At 36.8% G+C, this 19,037-nt stretch overlaps 1 protein-coding gene and 1 long non-coding RNA gene across 10 annotated transcripts in view; one reads left to right on the top strand and one right to left on the bottom strand.

Annotated features, from left to right (window-relative positions):
• LOC139037105 (uncharacterized) overlaps window positions 1-4,043 on the top strand; it is a 50,027-nt gene extending 45,984 nt beyond the window's left edge. Inside the window, exons 3-4 of the long non-coding RNA XR_011489922.1 lie at window positions 55-289; window positions 3,205-4,043. This is a non-coding gene — a long non-coding RNA (uncharacterized lncRNA). The remainder of the gene's footprint in view (window positions 1-54; window positions 290-3,204) is intronic.
• Window positions 1-19,037, bottom strand: part of QSER1 (glutamine and serine rich 1) — a 79,312-nt gene that overhangs the window by 26,702 nt on the left and 33,573 nt on the right. For 7 of the 9 annotated variants that reach the window (XM_070473210.1, XM_070473205.1, XM_070473208.1 and 4 more), the window contains 3 exons: window positions 17,858-17,970; window positions 17,292-17,453; window positions 10,691-14,386 (listed from right to left, as the gene is read on the bottom strand). In XM_070473210.1, coding sequence (XP_070329311.1) covers window positions 10,691-14,386; window positions 17,292-17,388 — 3,793 coding nt within the window. In that variant the 5' untranslated portion in view covers window positions 17,389-17,453; window positions 17,858-17,970. Of the gene's footprint in view, window positions 1-10,690; window positions 14,387-15,363; window positions 15,952-17,060; window positions 17,125-17,291; window positions 17,454-17,857; window positions 17,971-19,037 lie in introns of those variants that run through there. The other 2 variants (XM_020899039.2, XM_070473209.1) reach the window with 2 other exon arrangements.

Below are 19,037 nucleotides of genomic sequence, written 5' to 3' on the forward strand. Positions count from 1 at the left end.
TATGTATGAAAACTTCATGTGTGTTTTCCTTATGTGTATTATATTTTCATACAGAAGTTATGAGGGGCTTCCCTGGCAGCTCAGGCAGTAAAGAATCTGCCTGCAATGCAGGAGACCCGAGTTCAGTCCCTGGGTCCAGAAGGAAGAAGGAAATGGAGAAGGAAATGGAATCCCACTCCAGTATTCTTGCTTGGAAAATCCCACGGACAGAGGAACCTGGAGGACTATAATCCATGGGGTTGCAGAATCGGACATGACTGAGTGACTAAGCATGCACACTCACACACACGTAAGTTATAGCTCACAAGAAAAAATGTTCTGAAAGAACAGGGATATAGAAAATATACTAAAAATTCTAACAGTAAGATTATTATAGCAATATTAAAAACAGAAATGTAAAATGTGAAAAAGATTTTACTATGATAAAAGGAAATATAAATGTAGTAAAATTTTATGTACCCAATTACATGGGTTTAAAACATCAAGGGAACAGAATTAGAAAAGCAATAAAACATAGTTGGATATTTTAACACACCTTTTTCAGGAATCAACAGATCAAGCAATCTAAAAACAAATAAGTATAGGGAGGATTTTTTAAAAATTTTATTAAAAATTTCAAACATACATAAAATTAGAGAATACAAACCCTCATATACCATAAACATTTTGATATACTTCTTTTATTTTTCTGTCACCCCTTTTATATTTGCTGGGATAGTTTAAGGCAAATTCCAGACCTATCATTTATTATACCTGCAACATATATATACATTTTCCTTAAATAACCTAATGTCATTTATTATATTAAACAAAAAATAAAGATATAAAGGGTTGGAACAATATTACCAATAAAATCTATTAGCACTTGATATTCATGGGACATTTACAAAAATTGACAGTTACCAAGCTACTAACAAAATTTCCATAAATTTCAAAATGTAGGCATTACCTAAGCCATATTCCTTTGACTACAATACAACAGGGCCATAAATTAATAATAAAGGACTACCAGCAGGGCTATAAATTATTAATAGTAATAAAGGAATAAAAACAAAAAAAAACTCCAAAAACCTACTAGGAAACAGGCAAAAATCCACTATTCTTAATAATTATTGGGTTAAAAAGGAAATCAAAACTAAAATGACAAACCATTTAGAAAGGAGAGTGAGAAACATAAATTGAAGCCAGAGGAATAAAGTCGCAGTGTGGGTGTGGGGGAAACTTACAGCCTTAATCCACTCATGAGAAAGCAGCAAAAAAATACACTGGCCAGTGAAAGATTATTCAACCCAGGGAATATGAGGGAAAAGAGCTGATAAAAGCAGAAATTAAGAAAAAGTGAGTAAAAAGTAATAGGAGCAAAAGAAGAAAAAGTACACAGGTTCTTTAAAAAGAACCATTAAACAGGCAAATGTTCCATAGATTGATAAGGAAAAAGATTCAAATGATAATCAAAACAAGAAAGAAAACAAAAAAAAGAAAAGAAAGAAAGGGAACTGAAACTGCAGAACAGAGAAGACTGAAAACTTTTGAGGAAACATTATGTACAATTTTATAACAACGAATTTTAAAACCTAAATCAAATAAATCATTTTACTAGAAAATAAATAAATAAACTGACCCAGATAGATCAAACTATCAGGAAAAAACTGGAAAGTCTCAGATGTATTCTTAGAAAGTTCTACCAAATCCCAGATATATCTCACACTTTTTCAAATTTAAACAAATATAAAAGCTTTCCTAATTCAATTTATAAGGTTATCAAATTCCTGAAAACAAAAGTGAACAAAAACACTATACACTAATCCCATTTATGAATCTAGGTGTAAAGATCCCAAACAAAATACTAGCAACTTAAATCCTACAAAGGACTAAAGCGATTCATCATGACGAAGCAGAGTTAATGGTAGAAATTTTAAAAAGGAGGTTCAGCATTAGGAAATCAAGTAACAGATTAATGTGGGAATAAAGAAAGCAGATTTTTCAGAAGCAACTCAAAAAAGCATCTGACAAAATTTAATGCTTATTGTTAATGGAAAAAAAAAAAACCTTTAAGGACTTTAAAAGAGAAGGACATTTTCTTAAAGAGTACAGTATATTAGAAACTGACAAATATATTTCCAACACTACGTATTTTACTAACTATCAAGGAGAAGGCTGAGATGCTTGCCATCATTAAACAACAGAGGCCTGAGCCAATAAGATAAATTACCCCCAAGAAAGAGAAAGATAAACTACCGTTAGTTTTAGAAGATACAATTATCTGTTTTAAAATGCAAGGGAATCAGGTAGAAAAACCGTTAAAATAAAAATTCAACAAAAATGCCAAGACTTCCCATGATAAGAATCCCTGGTCCAGGAAGATTCCACATGCCATGGGGCAACTAAGCCCCCGCGCCACAATTACTGAGCCGTCGCTCTAGAGTCCGCGAGCCACAACTACTGAAGCCCAGGTGCCTAGAGCCCATGTTTGCAGGGAGAGAAGCCACCGCGCCAAGACCACGTGCCGCACCGAAGAGCAGCCCAGCTCGCTCCAACTAGAGAGAGCCATGCGCAGCAACGAAGATGCAGTGAAACCACAAATAAAATAAATAAATAAATAAATTCAAACAAAAATGCCAAATGCACTGAAGACATGAAAACCAACCAATGCCATATATGTAACTAATGAGAGAACGGTATCATGAAAATTGTATTTAAAATACTAAAAAAATACTATTAAGACTATAATAAAGATTATCTATGTGGAAAAATAGTAAGATATTAAAAGACATAAGATCTGAATAAGTAGAACAATATTACAGTCCATAAGTGGATGAGAAGACAATATAGTAAAGATAACAATTCTCCCTTAAAGTTAATTATGAATTCAATGCAATCACAATCAAAATCAAAACACTGAAGGGGCTTCTATTGGCCCATTATAGAATAGTTTGAGGATCAGAAATAACGACTGTGATTTGTTAAGACAATACATTTTTTTAAATTCATGAAAGGCTTCTGGTGCCAACTAAGATCAAATAAGTCCATTAGACCTACTTATTACAACTAAAACCGCTGGACAAAACATAAAATGGAACTACCAGAAAACTATGAAAAGTTAGCTAACTACAGGCAGACTGGGAAGGGAACGCCAAACTGAAATAACAATCTTTATATAGAGAAAGATGTTTCCTCATTTTCTTTCCTCTCATCACCTGGCAGGTCTAGACGGTGGCCCCTGTGCAGAACTGCATAGGACACAGATAACAAAACTCCCAAGAAAATCTGTCTTTCTGGACAGAGGAGTGGGGAAAGGAGACCTATGCAAGGTGAGAGTATGCGGAGGCTATGCCATTTCTTTTTTCTTCTCTTTCTCTTTCCCAGCCCTGCCACAAAGGCAACCGAAGTCACAGAGCTGCAACACAGAAGCAGTAAACCCAGCATCGTAAACCTGGACAAACGCCTGTCTTTTTGGAGAACCAGAGGAACCTGGGTGGGCCACGAGCTCCTATTGCATGAAGAGCAGAAAATGCTGTATGTCAATTATATCTCAATAAAGCTGAGGGACAATGTGTAGGAAAATTACCTGTTCTTTTTTTTTCCCTCCTCTCTCATTGCACTGCCCCAGGGGCAGTCCCAGTTACACAGAATCATATTAAAGCACGGGCAGTTTTTTAAAAGTCCAAGGAAAATTTCAGCTTTCTAGTCCAAATGACCAGGAAAGGAAACCCTGGGAGTTGGGCATGTAGGGAAATTCCCAGAGAAGAGAGAATTGAAGAGTGGTGTCCTCTAATTCTGTGCATAAACCCACACAAATCCTAGTTTCATGCTTAAACTGCACATATGCAGAAGAGACCCAAACCAGTACAGCAAAGTCTTTGAGACCTAAACTATAACAAAGTCTACCGTGCATCCAAGTTTCAGACTAACTGCTGAGTCAGATCCAAAGAAGCAGAGCAAAGGCTTTGAAAACTGAACTAACATCAGACCACCACTCAAAGGTGAGCTAGAACTTAAGGTCTGACTGCTTGCTGAAGCAAAGCAAACCAATATTCTCCAGGGGATTTTAACGAAACCCAGAGTCTTACGTATTGTACTCAAAATGTGCAGGATACAATTCAAGATTGCTCAATATATTAAAGAACCAGAAAAATGTGACCAGTTTTCAAAGGGAAAAGATAATGAGCAGATGCCACTCTAAGGTGACTCAGATGTTGAGATATCAAAGACTCGAAGACAGCTATCATAACCATGCTCCCTGAGGTAAGATAAACATACTTTGGAAATGAATGGAAACATGTTAAGTTCTAGGCAGAGAAACTGGAACTAGAAAAAAGAACCAAATACAAATTTTAGAGTTGAAAAGAGTATTTGAAAATATCTGAAATAAAAAATACTCCCTGGATAGACTCAGTAGTAAATTGAGAAGGTGAAAATGTCAAAGAACTTGAAGATGGACCAATAGAAATGATACAATCTGAAGAACAGAGAGGAAGAAAAGATTGAAAAAAATAAACAGAAACTCAGGAACCTGACGAATAATATCAAAATATTTTACTTTCATGTAACTGGAGTCCAATAAGGAAAGAAAGAGTTTGGTGCACAAAAAAGAATGCCTGCAAACTTCTCAAATTTGGGAAGATACACATTTTACAGATTCAAAAAGCTCAGTAAACTCCAAACAGGATGAACCTTATCCAGAGAAATAATTACATGACTGAAAGCCAAAGAAAAAGTTTTAAAAATGGAATACTTCTTTGGGCTGAAAGGAAATGATACCAGAGGGAAACATGGAATATGAGGAATAAAGGAAGTACAAGAGCAATTGTAAATATCTGGGTAAATATAACAGACTATTTTGCTCCTATTAAATTATTTAGAATATGTATGATGGTTGTAAGAAAAAATTATTTCTCTATCAGGGCTTTCAACAGGTCAAATATATATAACATAAGAGCAAGGGTAAAGAGATCTCTATGGTTTTTAGGTTTTGGCATTTTATGTAGTAAAAATATTAACTAAATGGATTGTAATCACTAAGTCAACCACTAAAAAGATAATATGAAAAGATACAGCCAAAAAAAAGAAAAACAAAAAACCCAGAGATAAATTTTAAAATAAAATAGTAAAAAGTTCAAATAATTTTTTTAAAGATAGGAAAGAGACAGGAACAATAACAAAGAGGGAAAACAGGAAACAGAGAATGAAACATTGAACTATATCAATAATTATATTAAATATAAATGGTCTAAACAAACTAATTGAAAGACAGAGATTATGAGATTAGAGTTTTAAAAAAATGACAAAATTGAACTATGTACTGTCTACAAAATACTTTAAACATAATGCCACAGATAGGTCAAAGGATGGAAAAAGATATATATGCAACCCATCAAAAGAAACCTAAAGTGGCTATAATAACAAAGCAGACTTCAGAATAAGGATTACTACCAAGGATAATGGGGCTTCCCTGGTAGCTCAGAGATTATAGCGTCCGCCTGCAATGTGGGAGACCTAGGTTCGATCCCTGGGTCGGGAATATCCCCTGGAGAAGGAAATGGCAACCCACTCCAGTATTCTTGCCTGGAGAATCCCATGGAGCCTGGTAGGCTATAGTCCACGGGGTCGCAAAGAGTCAGACACGACTGTGCAACTTCACTTTCACTTTCACCAAGGATAAAGAAGGATATTATATACTGATAAAAAGGTCAATTCACTAAGGCTTAACGATCCTAAATGTGTACACATATAAAAACAGAGCTCAAAATACACAAAGCAGTAACTGACAGAAATGAAAAACAAAACAGACAAATCCACAAATATATTTGGAAACACAGGAAATCCTCTCTCAGTAATTGACAGAACAAGTAAACAGACAATCAGTAATGAGACAAAATCTGAACAACACTAACAACCAACTTGCTTTAACTGAAATTTATACAACAATCCACAAAACAGCAAAATCCAACTTTCTTTTAAAGTACACTGGGACATTAATCAAGATCAGCCAGATTTTGGGCAATAAAGCTAACCTTAATAGATTTAAAAGAACTGAAATTATACAAAGCAGAAATCAATAAAGGACAGATGTCCGGAAAATCCCCAAATATCTGAAAAATTTGAAATATGATTCTAAATAACTCATGGACCAAAAAGAAAGCACCCAAAGAAATTTGAAAAACTTTTGAAATCAAAGAAAAAAACCAAATAATAAAAATAAAATTTGTTGGATATAGCCAAGCAGGGCTTAGAGAGAAGTTTGTAACATTAAGTGCTTAGAGCAGAAAAGAATAGAGGGGACATCCCTGGCGGTCCAGTGGTTAAGACTTCACCTTCGAATACAGCGGGTGGGTGTGGGTTTGATCCCTAGCTGGGGAGCTGAGATCCCACATGCCTCAGGGCCAAAAACCCAAAACATAAAACAGAAGCAATATTGTAACGAATTCTAAAGACTTTAAAAATGATCCTCATCAAAAATATCTTTTTTAAAAAAGAAAAGAAGTCTCAAACCAACAATTTAGGCTTCCACCATATGAGAATAGACAAAAATAGAGCATAATAAACCAAAATCAAACTGAAAAGGGAATTAATGAAAATAGCAGAAATCAATAAAACTGTCAACAAAGGAGAAAAATCAATGAAACTAAATGCTTTTTCTGCCATCATTTTCTACATAGACAATCCTATGGAATCTGATTTTTTAAGAATCTATTGTTTGTTTTTTTGGCTGCATTGCAGGATCTTGGCTACTCGACCAGAGGGTGAACCTGTGCTCCCTGCCTCCCTGCAGGGGAAGCCGGAGTCCTAACTACTGGTTCAGTTCAGTTGTTCAGTCGTGTCCGACTCAGCGACCCCATGAACTGTAGCACGCCAGGCCTCCCTGTCCAACACCAACTCCCGGGTCCACCCAAACCCAGTGAGTCGGTGATGCCATCCAACCATCTGGACTGCCAGGGAATTCCCATTTAAAAAAATTTTTAAATCAGTTTTGCAAATTTAAGATCAACATATAAAGTTTAACTGTATTTTTTTTTAATCTACTAAAGAATAACTGGAATTTTAAAATTTTAGAAAGTATTATTTACAATAAACAGCACCCCCAAAAACTTGGGAATAAAGCTAGCAAAGCATGTGCAGGATCTGTATGCCCCAAACTCTGCAAGACTGGTAAGAGAAATCAAATGTGTTCATGAATTAAGACTCAGCATGTTGTTACCAGTTTAGTTTCCTCAAACTGCAACTAGATTCAAGGTAATCAAAATCCCAGTAGGGTTTTGGGGGGTTTTTTGGTACAGAAAAAGAAAGGAACTAGAATAGGCAAAACAATTTTGAAAAGAACAAATTTGGAAGACTCACAGTGCCTTATTTCAAGATTTAGTGTAAAGCTATGGCAATTAATTAAGGCAGTAATCAATTAATTATAAAACTAATTAATTATGAGGCAATTGATTAAGGGTTTCCCGGTAACTCAGATGGTAAAGAATCCACCTGCAATGAGGGCTCAATCCCTGCATTGGGATGATCCTCTGTAGAAGGAAATGGCAACCCACTCCATTATTCTTGCCTGGAGGATCCCCATGGACAGAGGACCCTGGTAGGCTACAGTTCATGGGATCGCAAAGAGTCGGACACGACTGAAAGATTAAGCACACAGTGGTAAGGCAGTTAAGACAGTGTCACATTTGGTCAAAGTATAAACACGTAGATCAGTGTGACAGAATTGAGAGTCCAGAAGTAGATTCAGACAAATGTGGTCAGTTGGGCTTCCCTTGTGGCTCAGCTGGTAAAGAATCCGCCGGCAATGCAGGAGACCTGGGTTTAATCCCTGGGTTGGGAAGATCCCCTGGAGAAGGGAAAGGCTACCCACTCAGGTATTCTGACCTAGAGAATTCCATGGACTGTATAGTCCATGGGGTCACAAAGAGTTGGACATGACTGAGTGACCCAAAACCTACATAATTAAAAAAAAAGAGAAATATGGTCAGCTGATTTTTGACAAAGACGTGAAAAGCAATCAATGGAGAAAGGATTGTCTTTTCAACAAATGTGTTGGAAAAGCTGGACGTCCATGTGTAAAACTTCAACCCATACCTCACATCTTATACCACCCCCCCCCAAATTAAAAGGGATCCTAGACTTAAATGCAAAATGCAAAACTTTAAAATTTCTAGAAGAAAACAAGAGAAAATTTCTGTGACTATGGGTTAGGCAAAGATTTCTTAAGATACAAAAAGCACAAATCATAAAAGGAAAAATGGATAAGTCAGATCTTGTAGAAATTTAAAACTTTTGCCCTTTAGAAAGATTTAAGACCTGTGAGAATTTAGAGGAAATGAGCACTAATTCTGCCAGGAGTTAACTTTCACAAAGTGATTTTGAAGAGGGTCTTCAAGGAGAAATTTGGACTAAAAAACTGAGGCGGACCCAGGGAGAGAAAAACCTGTTCAAAAGCAGCATGATTACGAAAGGCGCTCACAGGTCCAAGGAACGATGACAAACAGCTGTCACAGAAGAGGGGAAGTGGCAAGAGTGAGCAAAGAGTGAAACGTGGAAAGGGAGAATTTTTACACATTATTTTAATTTTTTTCCATGGAGCACCAAGAAGTATTTCAAAAGCAGAGAATTAATAATTGATTTAAGAATTCCATGGGCAGAGGAGTCTGGCAGGCTACAGTCCACGGGGTCACAAAGAATTGGACATGACTGAGCTTACTCCTTGGAAGGAAAGTTATGACCAACCTAGATAGCATATTAAAAAGCAGAGACATTACTTTGCCAACAAAGGTCTGTCTAGTCAAGGCAATGGTTTTTCCAGTAGTCATGTATGGATGTGAGAGCTGGACTGTGAAGAAAGCTGAGCACCAAAGAATTGATGCTTTTGAACTGGTGTTGGAGAAGACTCTTGAGAGTTCCTTGGATTGCAAGGAGATCCAACCAGTCCATCCTGAAGGAGATCAGTCCTGTGTGTTCATTGGAAGGACTGATGCTGAAGCTGAAACTCCAATACTTTGGCCACCTCATGTGAAGAGCTGACTCATTGGAAAAGACCCTGATGCTGGGAGGGATTGGGGGCAGGAGAAGGGGACAACAGAGGATGAGATGGCTGGATGGCATCACCGACTCAATGGACATGAGTCTGAGTAAACTCAGGGAGTTGGTGATGGACAGGGATGCCTGGAATGCTGCGATTCATGGGGTAGCAAGGAGTTGGACACGACTGAGCAACTGAACTGAACTGAACTGAGCAACTAACACACTATACTACTCTTCTTTTTTATCAAGATAAATGTGATCACAATGTGGCAGATGGACTGGTGCAGACTGGTGGGAAGGATTCTAATGAGAAATCTGTTGCAATAGTCCCAAGCAAGAGATGATGAGTCCTCACAGAAGAGGAGGCAATGCACAAAGGGAGAACTTCAAAGATCTATTAATAAGGATCAGGTTGATGGTGGTGGTTTTAACTAAAAATGAGATAGTAAGAGTCATCTAGAAAAAACTAGTTCTAGATTCATGTTTTATAAGAGATTATAAAAGATTTGCTCTAAGAATATAAGAGGAAATATAACAGTAATTGCAAAGTATTCTGAATTGAGGGAGAAGAATGTAAAACCTTACTGTGATTAGCTACATCTGTTATGTTCTGACTATAGCAATAATTTTCCAGTTGCTAATTTCCCTGTATAACAAAATGAGAATTCTTCAGAAATGTTTTAGCAGACTTAAAACTTTTGATGACAAATGTATGAGCAGACATTTATGCTAATAGATTATTTGGGATACCGGCTGTTTCACATCACTTTATTAGTTAAAAAGGTAGTCAAATCTGGAGAGAAGCTGAAAAGTACATCATAAAACAAGGTTTAACTCATAAGTACCACTCTATTCATACTAAAGCGGTAGGCAGGAATACAGGTGTTAGAACCAGATAAACCTGAGTATGATTTAAACCTGAATATGGATTCCAACTCTGTCATTTACTAATTGTATGGGCCTGGACAATTCATTTAGTCTGTTATATCATCTGTATATTGGAGATAACAAAGTGCATCTCACAATATTGCTAATAGTTCCTGGCACAGAAGTGGTAGCTATTTGACTGTTATTTTTTCCTTAGCATGTTCTTGAAAACAGTAACTTTTATACTGCTTGACAATTGTTTACATAAGACAATGCTTCTCAAAACAGTTCCTTAAAATGTTCCCTTAACTACAGAGAAAAGTGAAACATACACCTAAGGATTTGGGCATACAGTATTGAAACCAGTGCAAAATTTTTAAAGTTTTGAATTAATTATATTAATCTGCATGCTGCACACAAAATAACCCAAAATGTTAATTTTTTAGGTAAAATTAGCATACAAAGAAAAATATGCCAGTTTATACATAACAACATGGCCCTCAATATGACGTCCCATATCCATGAGTCACTTCAAGATGCCTCAGATTAGAAAAATCTGGATAGTGCACTATGTAAGCTATGTTGCATGCGATACAAAGCTGACTAAAACCCAGAACTACCCAGTCTAAAACTCAGAACTTTCCTAGAGGCAAGGAACATTAAAAAGAATAAGTCTAAGATATCTGCCTAAGCATTCTGTCTTGAGAAATTGTAGACTTGCTTCAAGCTAAGAAAGCATAAAACTTGTTCCAGAGGCAGAAAAAGAAATAGAAAGCCATAATTATGAACTTCAAATTTAAAACTTTACCTGTTTTCTTCTTTTTATCAGAAGTAGCGTCTAAAGTATTCAAGGTAGTAGAGCTGCTTTTGTAAATATCATGACTGCATACTCCAGGATCATCTTCATCAGAAGAAAGTGAAGATAAATGTTCCAAGTTTTTAAGTTCGTTATCAAGTTTTTCTGATGGACTGTTAGCCCCAACCTCAGACACTAAAGGTGTGGGTGTTGTAGCTGCAGTCTTTGGAAGTGGTGGTGGACAAAATGCACGAACGGTCTGTGTTCCTGGTCGCCTAGTCCTATTAGGCATTCTCACAGCAAGAGTGGAAAACTGCTGTTTGGGCCCAGACTTCAGAAAATCTAAGAAGGAGGCAATAAATCCAGTTTTGACTTCTGGCTGTTTTTCCTCTACTTCTTTGATCTTCTGTCTCATTTTTTCTTGATGCTGATAGCCATCATGGCAGCTTTCTGAGGAAGGGGGAGTATACGGCAAATATATATCTGTTCCCCTTGGATTCTGGCGTTTGCCTTGGGCAGGTCTCTTCAGCTGTTTCTGTTGACTGTTGTCTTCCTCTCTTATGTGCCCTTTTCCTTTAGTTTTCTTCTTCTGGAGGTTAAAATGCATTAAATCTTGGTTTTCCTCTTCCATCTTGACACTGATTGGCTCCCCAGGCTGGGCCATGGCCAACACGGCAAGTGTATTCCTAGAGGAGTTCATCGACACACCACTGTCATCACCGCCTAAAGCGAATTCGCTCTCCGATGTAGCACTCTCTCCACTTATGCTTCTACTACTAGAAATGAATTCTTGATTTCTGTTATTATTTAATGTACTATCAACAGCAACTTCGCTGTCTTCTTCAGGTTCATGACTGGTTGCAGACTGTTTCTTGAATGGACCAGAACTTTGCTCCTGGACTTCATGACCTGGTCCGACCACTGATGAAGTTACTTTAGAAGCTTTATTTTGACCAGGTACTTCAACATGCTGTTGATCAAGAGTCATCTTTGACTGAAGAGTAGGTACTGGTGAAAGGTTTACAGTAACCTGATTTCCATTTAAGGAAATATCATTTATATTTGGTGGCTTTCCTACTGTAGCTGCTATGGAGTTAAAATCTGATGTCACATGCCCAACATCTAATGACTGCTGAAAATGAGATTTAGAATCACCATCTTCAACAGCAGGAATGGTTTCATTTGAAGTTGACTTGGAGAAATCAGAAGGTGTGACCCCACAAGCTGCTGCTGTAGCTGCTAAGATATCATCTACATTTGATAAAATATTTCTCTCATCACTGAGGAGCATTGCCTCTGGGAAACATATTGATCCAAGAGAAACAAAATGATTCTTTGAATCATGTTGAGTTGTTTCACTAAAATGGCCCTTTGTTGTCAGATGTTGCTGTAATGGTTTTGAAGAGTCAGAAAGGTCCATTTTCATAATTTCAGAATTTTGAGGATGGAGTTGCTGCTGAGAATGTTCACCATTGCTCCGAATAATATGACCATCCATTTGAAGGAAAGGATGTACTATTTGTTGAGGACTTTGAACACGCTGTACTTGTAAAGATGTCTTTACTTGTCCTAAACTTGCCTGCAATATTGACTGCTGAAGAATTTGGAGATCACAGGCAGAATCTAAAAGGACCTGTGTATTAGGAAGAGATACCTGATGGCCATGCCCTAAAGCATTGTTTGGAATCTGAATCTGAGATGAGGCATTAATTATTTGATCATGCTGCTCCTGGACCTTGGCTTCATGTACCTTCTGTATAAGAGAATGCTGCTGGTTTAGGTCTTTAGTATTCAACCGTATTTGCGGAGTTTGCATTAAACTAGTTGTCTTCTTAATATCAAGGGTTGCAGAATTATTGACTTGGCCAATTTGTTGGTTAAGTTGTGTCATTGACCCAACAATGTTTTCTTCTTTTTTAGACCCTTGTAGAGCAATACCAACCACCTGATCTTCAAGACAGGAATTACTTCTGATTATGCTCTGAGAATATCTGTCATCTGCCTTTGACACCTTATAAGCTGGCTCTGGAACGTTCATTTCCCCATCAGACAGCCTTTGAGTTGATGACTCAAGAGATACTTGTGGCTGTAATACCTGTAACTCTTGCATTGGAAAATCATCCTCTTGTTTTGAAGATGTATAAACATTTGAGTCAAGTTTTCTCTCAGCATAAGACTTTGGATCAGGGGAAGGTAGGTTATTCTGTAAGGTCTGACAATGAGTAGAGGTTGCAAAAGACGATGACTGGACAGCAGGCAAAAACTTTTGGGACTGGGGAGATGATGACCCTTGGGTCTGAGCATTTTGGGAAGAATGCATAGAAATAAAATTCTGAGTTGGACTAGCATCTGGCATATTCTGAGCCCGAGAAGCAGAAGAATAAGAAAGAGAAGGGGCTGTTAATGTTAGGGACTGACCTGAAGCATAGCTTTCTGAAGGACTAACAACTGACAAAACTTGTGACTGAGATGAAAAACTAACCTGTGTCTGGCTAACTGGTGATAAACCCTGAGAGTGACCAGATGAGTAACTCTGAGACTGGCTATCTGAAGAGGGATCTCTTGCTTGAGCAGGGTAATTCTCATTTGTAACTGAAGATAACACTTCTTGCTGACTAGAAGAATAATTAAGTGTGGAATTTTCAGAAGTTATAGTCTGAGACGAGCCAGAGAAAGTCAGTGTTTTATACAAGGACGGCAACTTCTCGACTTTGCTGGGCCTATAAACCTGTGAATGAACAATAGACGGCACATTATGTGGCTGTACTAAACCATAATTTTGAGACTGACTAACTGATAAAAGGCTTGGTAGCTGCGCTGTAGAATAAATTTGTGCTTGGCCTGATATTACAGAACTCTGGTTATGTAAAGGCTTGGAATAGCTTAGTGTTTGCACAGGAGGAATTACACCTGGAGGTTTGGGGGACTTGGTTGATGCTAGTGGTTGTTTTGTAGAACAGCTTTTTACTTTTGCAGTAGGAGGATACCCTGACGATGGGACTGCAGATGAATAGGACTGAGCAAGTTCCACTGACACCTGGGAGGGCTTCTGTTGCAATCCTCCACTGCTCACCTGAGTAGACTCTCCAATTGGGCTACAGGATAAAGATGACTGCCTGCTTGTTTCCTGAAAATTAACCCCGCTTGCATTTGATAGATAACTGTGTAAGGAATGCTGTGAACCAGTCAGTTGTGCCTGAATAGACTGGGTACCTGAAGGCCGCTGATGGTGTTTAATAACACTACATTCTCGGAGAAGAGCTCTTTCAATGGAAGCAGTAGAACTAGTAAAGAGAGTTGAACCGTAGGCTTGAGGAGTTTGCTGGGCTCCTCCAAGTGCTGAAGGCAACAAACTAAACTGAGGTTGTAAAAGATGGGGTGCAGACTCTTGGGCTGAGCGGTATGTTGAAGACTGAGGTGGTATGCTGTTACTTATCGCAGAACTGCCCAGGCGCTCAAATGTCAAAGCAGTTGGAACAGTTCCCTGGGAAGTCTTGATTTGAAGCAAAGGATCATGAGGACTTAAAATTCCATTTGATGTAGTGTTAAAAGTTGAATCCTGAAGCACCAAAGGTGAGGTGGTAGCAAAGTTTCTATTGCTGAAGGTGGCAGGATGCTGATAAGCAGGGAGGGTAGGGGATGGAAGTGTTCCAGTGGTTGGCAAAGGTCCAGTAACAAACAGCTCAGTTGGTGCTGAGGAATGCATACCTGTGAAAAGAAAACAAATACATTTATGCAGTTATTGCACAAACACTTCTATCTGTTCTCATAATACAGACTTATAAAACTTACATAACCTTTAATCCATCAAAATCTCTTTAAAACTAAAAAGTCTAACAAATTAGTTCTGCATAGAAATTCTAAAAAATACATTTCAAAATAGCTAGTTTTTATAAGGCAAAAACAAAACTACAAAGGTATCAGCAATTCATTTCTATTATTGTTACATAAACATGAGATTATACATATAGTCAGGTAAGTCATTTGAAACTTATGAAAATAGTAAAAATATATATCATCGCTAGTGATTACTTAACCCTGAAATTCCCATGCAAAATACCAATGAACAAACTAAAATGTTCCTAACATTAAAACTGAAACCAAATTCCCTACATTTAACGTAATAAATAAATCTAAAAATAATAGTGAGATTAACACCGCAAAGTTTCTTTTATCAAAATACATGTATTTTTTAAAAATCCTTGCATTGCAAATCATTGATTTCCTATGAACAGCTTCCAGTAACAATAGATGCATGCTTCTCACAAAAAGCTGATCAGAAATTAATGAAGTACTGTCAAGAAGAGATTGTTAACATTTCAGGATAGCAGTCTAGCCACTTACAGCAAAAGTAAAACCATGTACACCCTTATGATCCAAAAGTTCCTATAGAAATTTAGATCTATGGAAATTTACCCCATGGAAATAAGCGGACACAAAGATTCAAACAACGTACTCAGTACAGTTATTGTGAATAACAGGTAGAAACAACCTAAATGTCCGTCAACAGGAGACTGGTAAAATAATTATGGCATATCCTAATAATACTGCTGCTGTAACACTGCTTAGGTGAAAATACAAAAAAAGTTTTGATGCACAAAGATATCAATAAAGAGTAAACACTATTAACCCTTCTCTAAAAAGCAGGACTATAGTTAGGAACTATCACTTTTCATTTTATATACCTTTTAATTGTTTCATTTCTTTTTTTTCTAATTAATTAATTAACTTTTGACTGTGCTGGGTCTTCGTTGCTGTGTGGGCTTTTCTCTAGTTGCGGGGAGCAAGGGCTGCTCTCGGGTTGCCACGTGCGGGCTTCTCGCTGCGGTGGCCTCTCGTGGCGGAGCACAGGCTCTAGGGCGCATGGGCTTCAGTCACCGTGGCTCCCAGGCTCTAAAGCACAGACTCCACAGTCGTGGCTCTCAGGCTTACTTGCTCTGCGGCATGTGGGATCTTCCCAGATCAGGGATTAAACCCATGTCTCCTGCACTGGCAGGCATATTCTTTACCACCAAGCCACCAGGGAAGCCCTAATTGTTTCCATTTCTTAAATTTTTATGTTGGAGCAAAACTGATTAACAGTGTTAAGTTTCAGGAGTATAGCAAAGTGATTCAGTTACACATATATCTAGTCTTTTTCAAATTCTTTTCCCATTTAGGTTATTTCAGGATATTGGGCAGCATCCCCTGCACTATACAGTAGGTCCCTCCTGGTTATCTATTGTAAATATAGCAGTGTGTACAAGTCATTCCCAAATTCCCAATTTATCCCTCCCCCTCCCATGCTTTTCCCCTGGTAACCATAAGTTCAATCTCTAAGCCTATTTGCATATTTTTTAGTGAGCTTCCATTAAAAATTTTTTTTTTCCATTTTGAAAAAATAGAGGGGAAAAGGTTCTCTGGCCCTTTTAAAAAATATTCTTCTTTCACTTCTTTCCATTAAATGTCAAAAAAGTGGGAGTTCCCTGGTGGTCCAACAGTTAGGACTCAATCTTTCATTGCTGGGGCCCAGGTTTAACTGGTCGAGGGGCTAAGATCCCAGAAGACGGGCTGCAATCAAAACAGTATTATGACTACAAGGACAGAAAACACCTAGTTACTCTTGAAACAATAAATAATGCTTAGAATTAACTAAATACATGTAATGTAAAATTATTCCAGGAAGCAATAAATAAAGCTATTGTATGTTTTAATTTTTTAAAAAATATTGTGTTATGCCACACTAACACACTGTTTCTTTGGAAGCAGAAGTTTCTCAGACATACTGAAAAGACAGCTGTATTAATGGAATCTACATCAAAATGATAAAATATTTCCAATAGCTATTACTTAAAAGTATAGTCTTTAAGATGAAACCTTAATAAAAAAAAAAAAACCTGTCATCCTGCAAAAAATAAACATACACAAACAATTTCAAGGGGTAACAGAAAAATGAAATAAGAAAAATAAAATAGAAAAGTACATAATATAATATCATCAATTTGTACTAGCTTTTATTAAAGAATGACTTATTCTGTTCACTTTCCTAACTGTAATGACGAAATCAGTTCTAAGATTGTTTTCTTACTATACCACCTATCCAGTCTGAAGGCACTAAAATAAAACTTAATCTTTCACCAACTTCCCCACAAAAGATAAACATGTAAAGTGATAGGTATGTTAATTAACCAGATGGAGGAATTCTTTCACAATGTAAACATGTACCAAATTACTACAACATACACTCTAAATATCTTACATGTCAATTATACCTACATAAAAGTAAAATGAGGGACAAAAGGAAAAGAAATTTAATTTTTTCTTCTCTCAGGTAAATAAGGGACTACTTAAATTGCCAGGTAAAAACTTTATATCTAGGATTTACCTTTTAACAATTACCTACCTTCTTCAACTTGTTAGTTTTCATCAGAGTGCTAAAACTGAATTTCTGCTAGTAACAATTTCTTGAATTCTGTCCACCTTAAAATAGTGAAAAATTCCAGGTTTTAAAGTTCACTGGAAAATCAATAATTAACATCACTTTCAGCCACACTACCATCATGACAAAACTATAAAAAGTGAATTTTCAGCAGTATTTCTATAGGACTTAAAAGTTCTGCAAACAAAGAGTCACCTGTCTGCCAGGATGGGGCCCTGAATTGTGGTAAAAGAGTAGCTCCTGGACAAGCAGCCTGAGCAGGTCGGGACTCAACAGCAGAGAGAAAATTCATCACCGAAGGTTCTTTAGTGTTAGTGCTGGCACTCTTCACACTCGTATCAAATACTCCAGAAAGACCTGCATTTGAAGATAAAATGCATCCCAAAGTAAAAATATAAATGGACATAAAAGGATATTTATTCCTGATGCTATTTTTAAAAGGAATCTCTGAAATTTGAGGTCCAAAGTGCCACAACCCTTAACTGTTTCATTTTGAATAGCAAACAAGTATTAATTTGCTTAAGCATAGTTGTAATTTAAAATCTATAGAGATGCAGGAAAAAAGATTTCCCTACTAATTAACTATATAACTATTTCCCATTAGTAAAAGACAAAGCTTTTAATCTCATTTTCATTCTAATGTTTCCCATGGAACCGTTCTGTCCTGTACACTTTCATAACCCAACATGTGGAAGTTGATTTTCCTTCTTATTCACTAAATGCACCCAGATTCAGGGTATATTTCACAGGAGAATTTTTACCAGTTGGCTGAGGTGTGGCAGCATATCCAGGAAGCTGATGAGAGGCTGCAAAAGTCTGTCTCTGAAGGAGGTCTGTTTCAGAGTTTGAGGGATGTCCTTCTTCATAGCTTAAACTAGAGGATAAAAAAAATAAATGACAAAAAACACACAGCTCAAATCAGATGATCTAAAGAATTCTACGAAGGCAATTATCAAAAGAAGCATACATCTTTCACTAAATTCCTGACCTACAGATCAAGAGATCAAACATGGTCTCATAATACTGTCAAAATGCAGGGGAAATATTGAAGACATACTAAGAAGAAAAAATGATACACTGTATTTTTCTTAATTTAACTTCACCTCCAACAAAGTCCTTTTAGTGGAAGAGATAACACAGCACAGTAGGAAAAGCAACAAATATCCTGGAAAACAGGACAGCTGAATTCACTGTCCAGGAGCTACTACTGGCTTACCATGTGATTTCAGTAAGTGACTCTATTACTGTCAGACTCATTTCTTCACCTGTATGAATGAGGGACCTAGAAAAGAGAATCTCTAAAGTCCCTCTAACATTCTCTGGAATATCAGATAGTTCAAATGAATTGATAATTAACATTATTTCCCAGTAACTCTTCTAAAAAATTTCAAGCTTATACATTTTCAGAGTAATTAAGAACAAGATAATTTTCTCCTCTTGATTTTTATTTTGAATATATTTATTTTTTTTTATTTTGAATATTTTAAACCCATAGAAAAACTGAAATAGAACAAGGAATAATCTACATACCTGTCACTTAAGATTCAAAGACTGCTAACATTTTGTTATACTTGTTTTATGTTTATACACAGACACACATGCTTTTCTCTTAATCTACCTGAAAATAACTTGCAAATGTCATGAAATTGCATCCTTAAATAATTCAGTGGTATCTCCTAGGAACAGGACATTCAGCTATATAACCAAATATCATTACCAGATGAAGAAATTTAATGCTGTCATTACTGCATGTGATTAATACAGAGGTCATATTCCAATTTCCCTCAGTTGTCAAAGTGTTCACAATCTTAAAGCTCTTTGAAGGATGCAATCAAAATTCAAGATTATATTTGCTTATGTCTCTACATTTAGAATAGTGTCTCCACTTTGCCCCTAAATCCAGATCCCTTTTGCTTTGACTTCATGACATGGATTTTTTTA

This window comes from Odocoileus virginianus, chromosome 10 (genome assembly GCF_023699985.2).
Source record: "Odocoileus virginianus isolate 20LAN1187 ecotype Illinois chromosome 10, Ovbor_1.2, whole genome shotgun sequence".
Classification (NCBI taxonomy): Eukaryota; Metazoa; Chordata; class Mammalia; order Artiodactyla; family Cervidae; genus Odocoileus; species Odocoileus virginianus.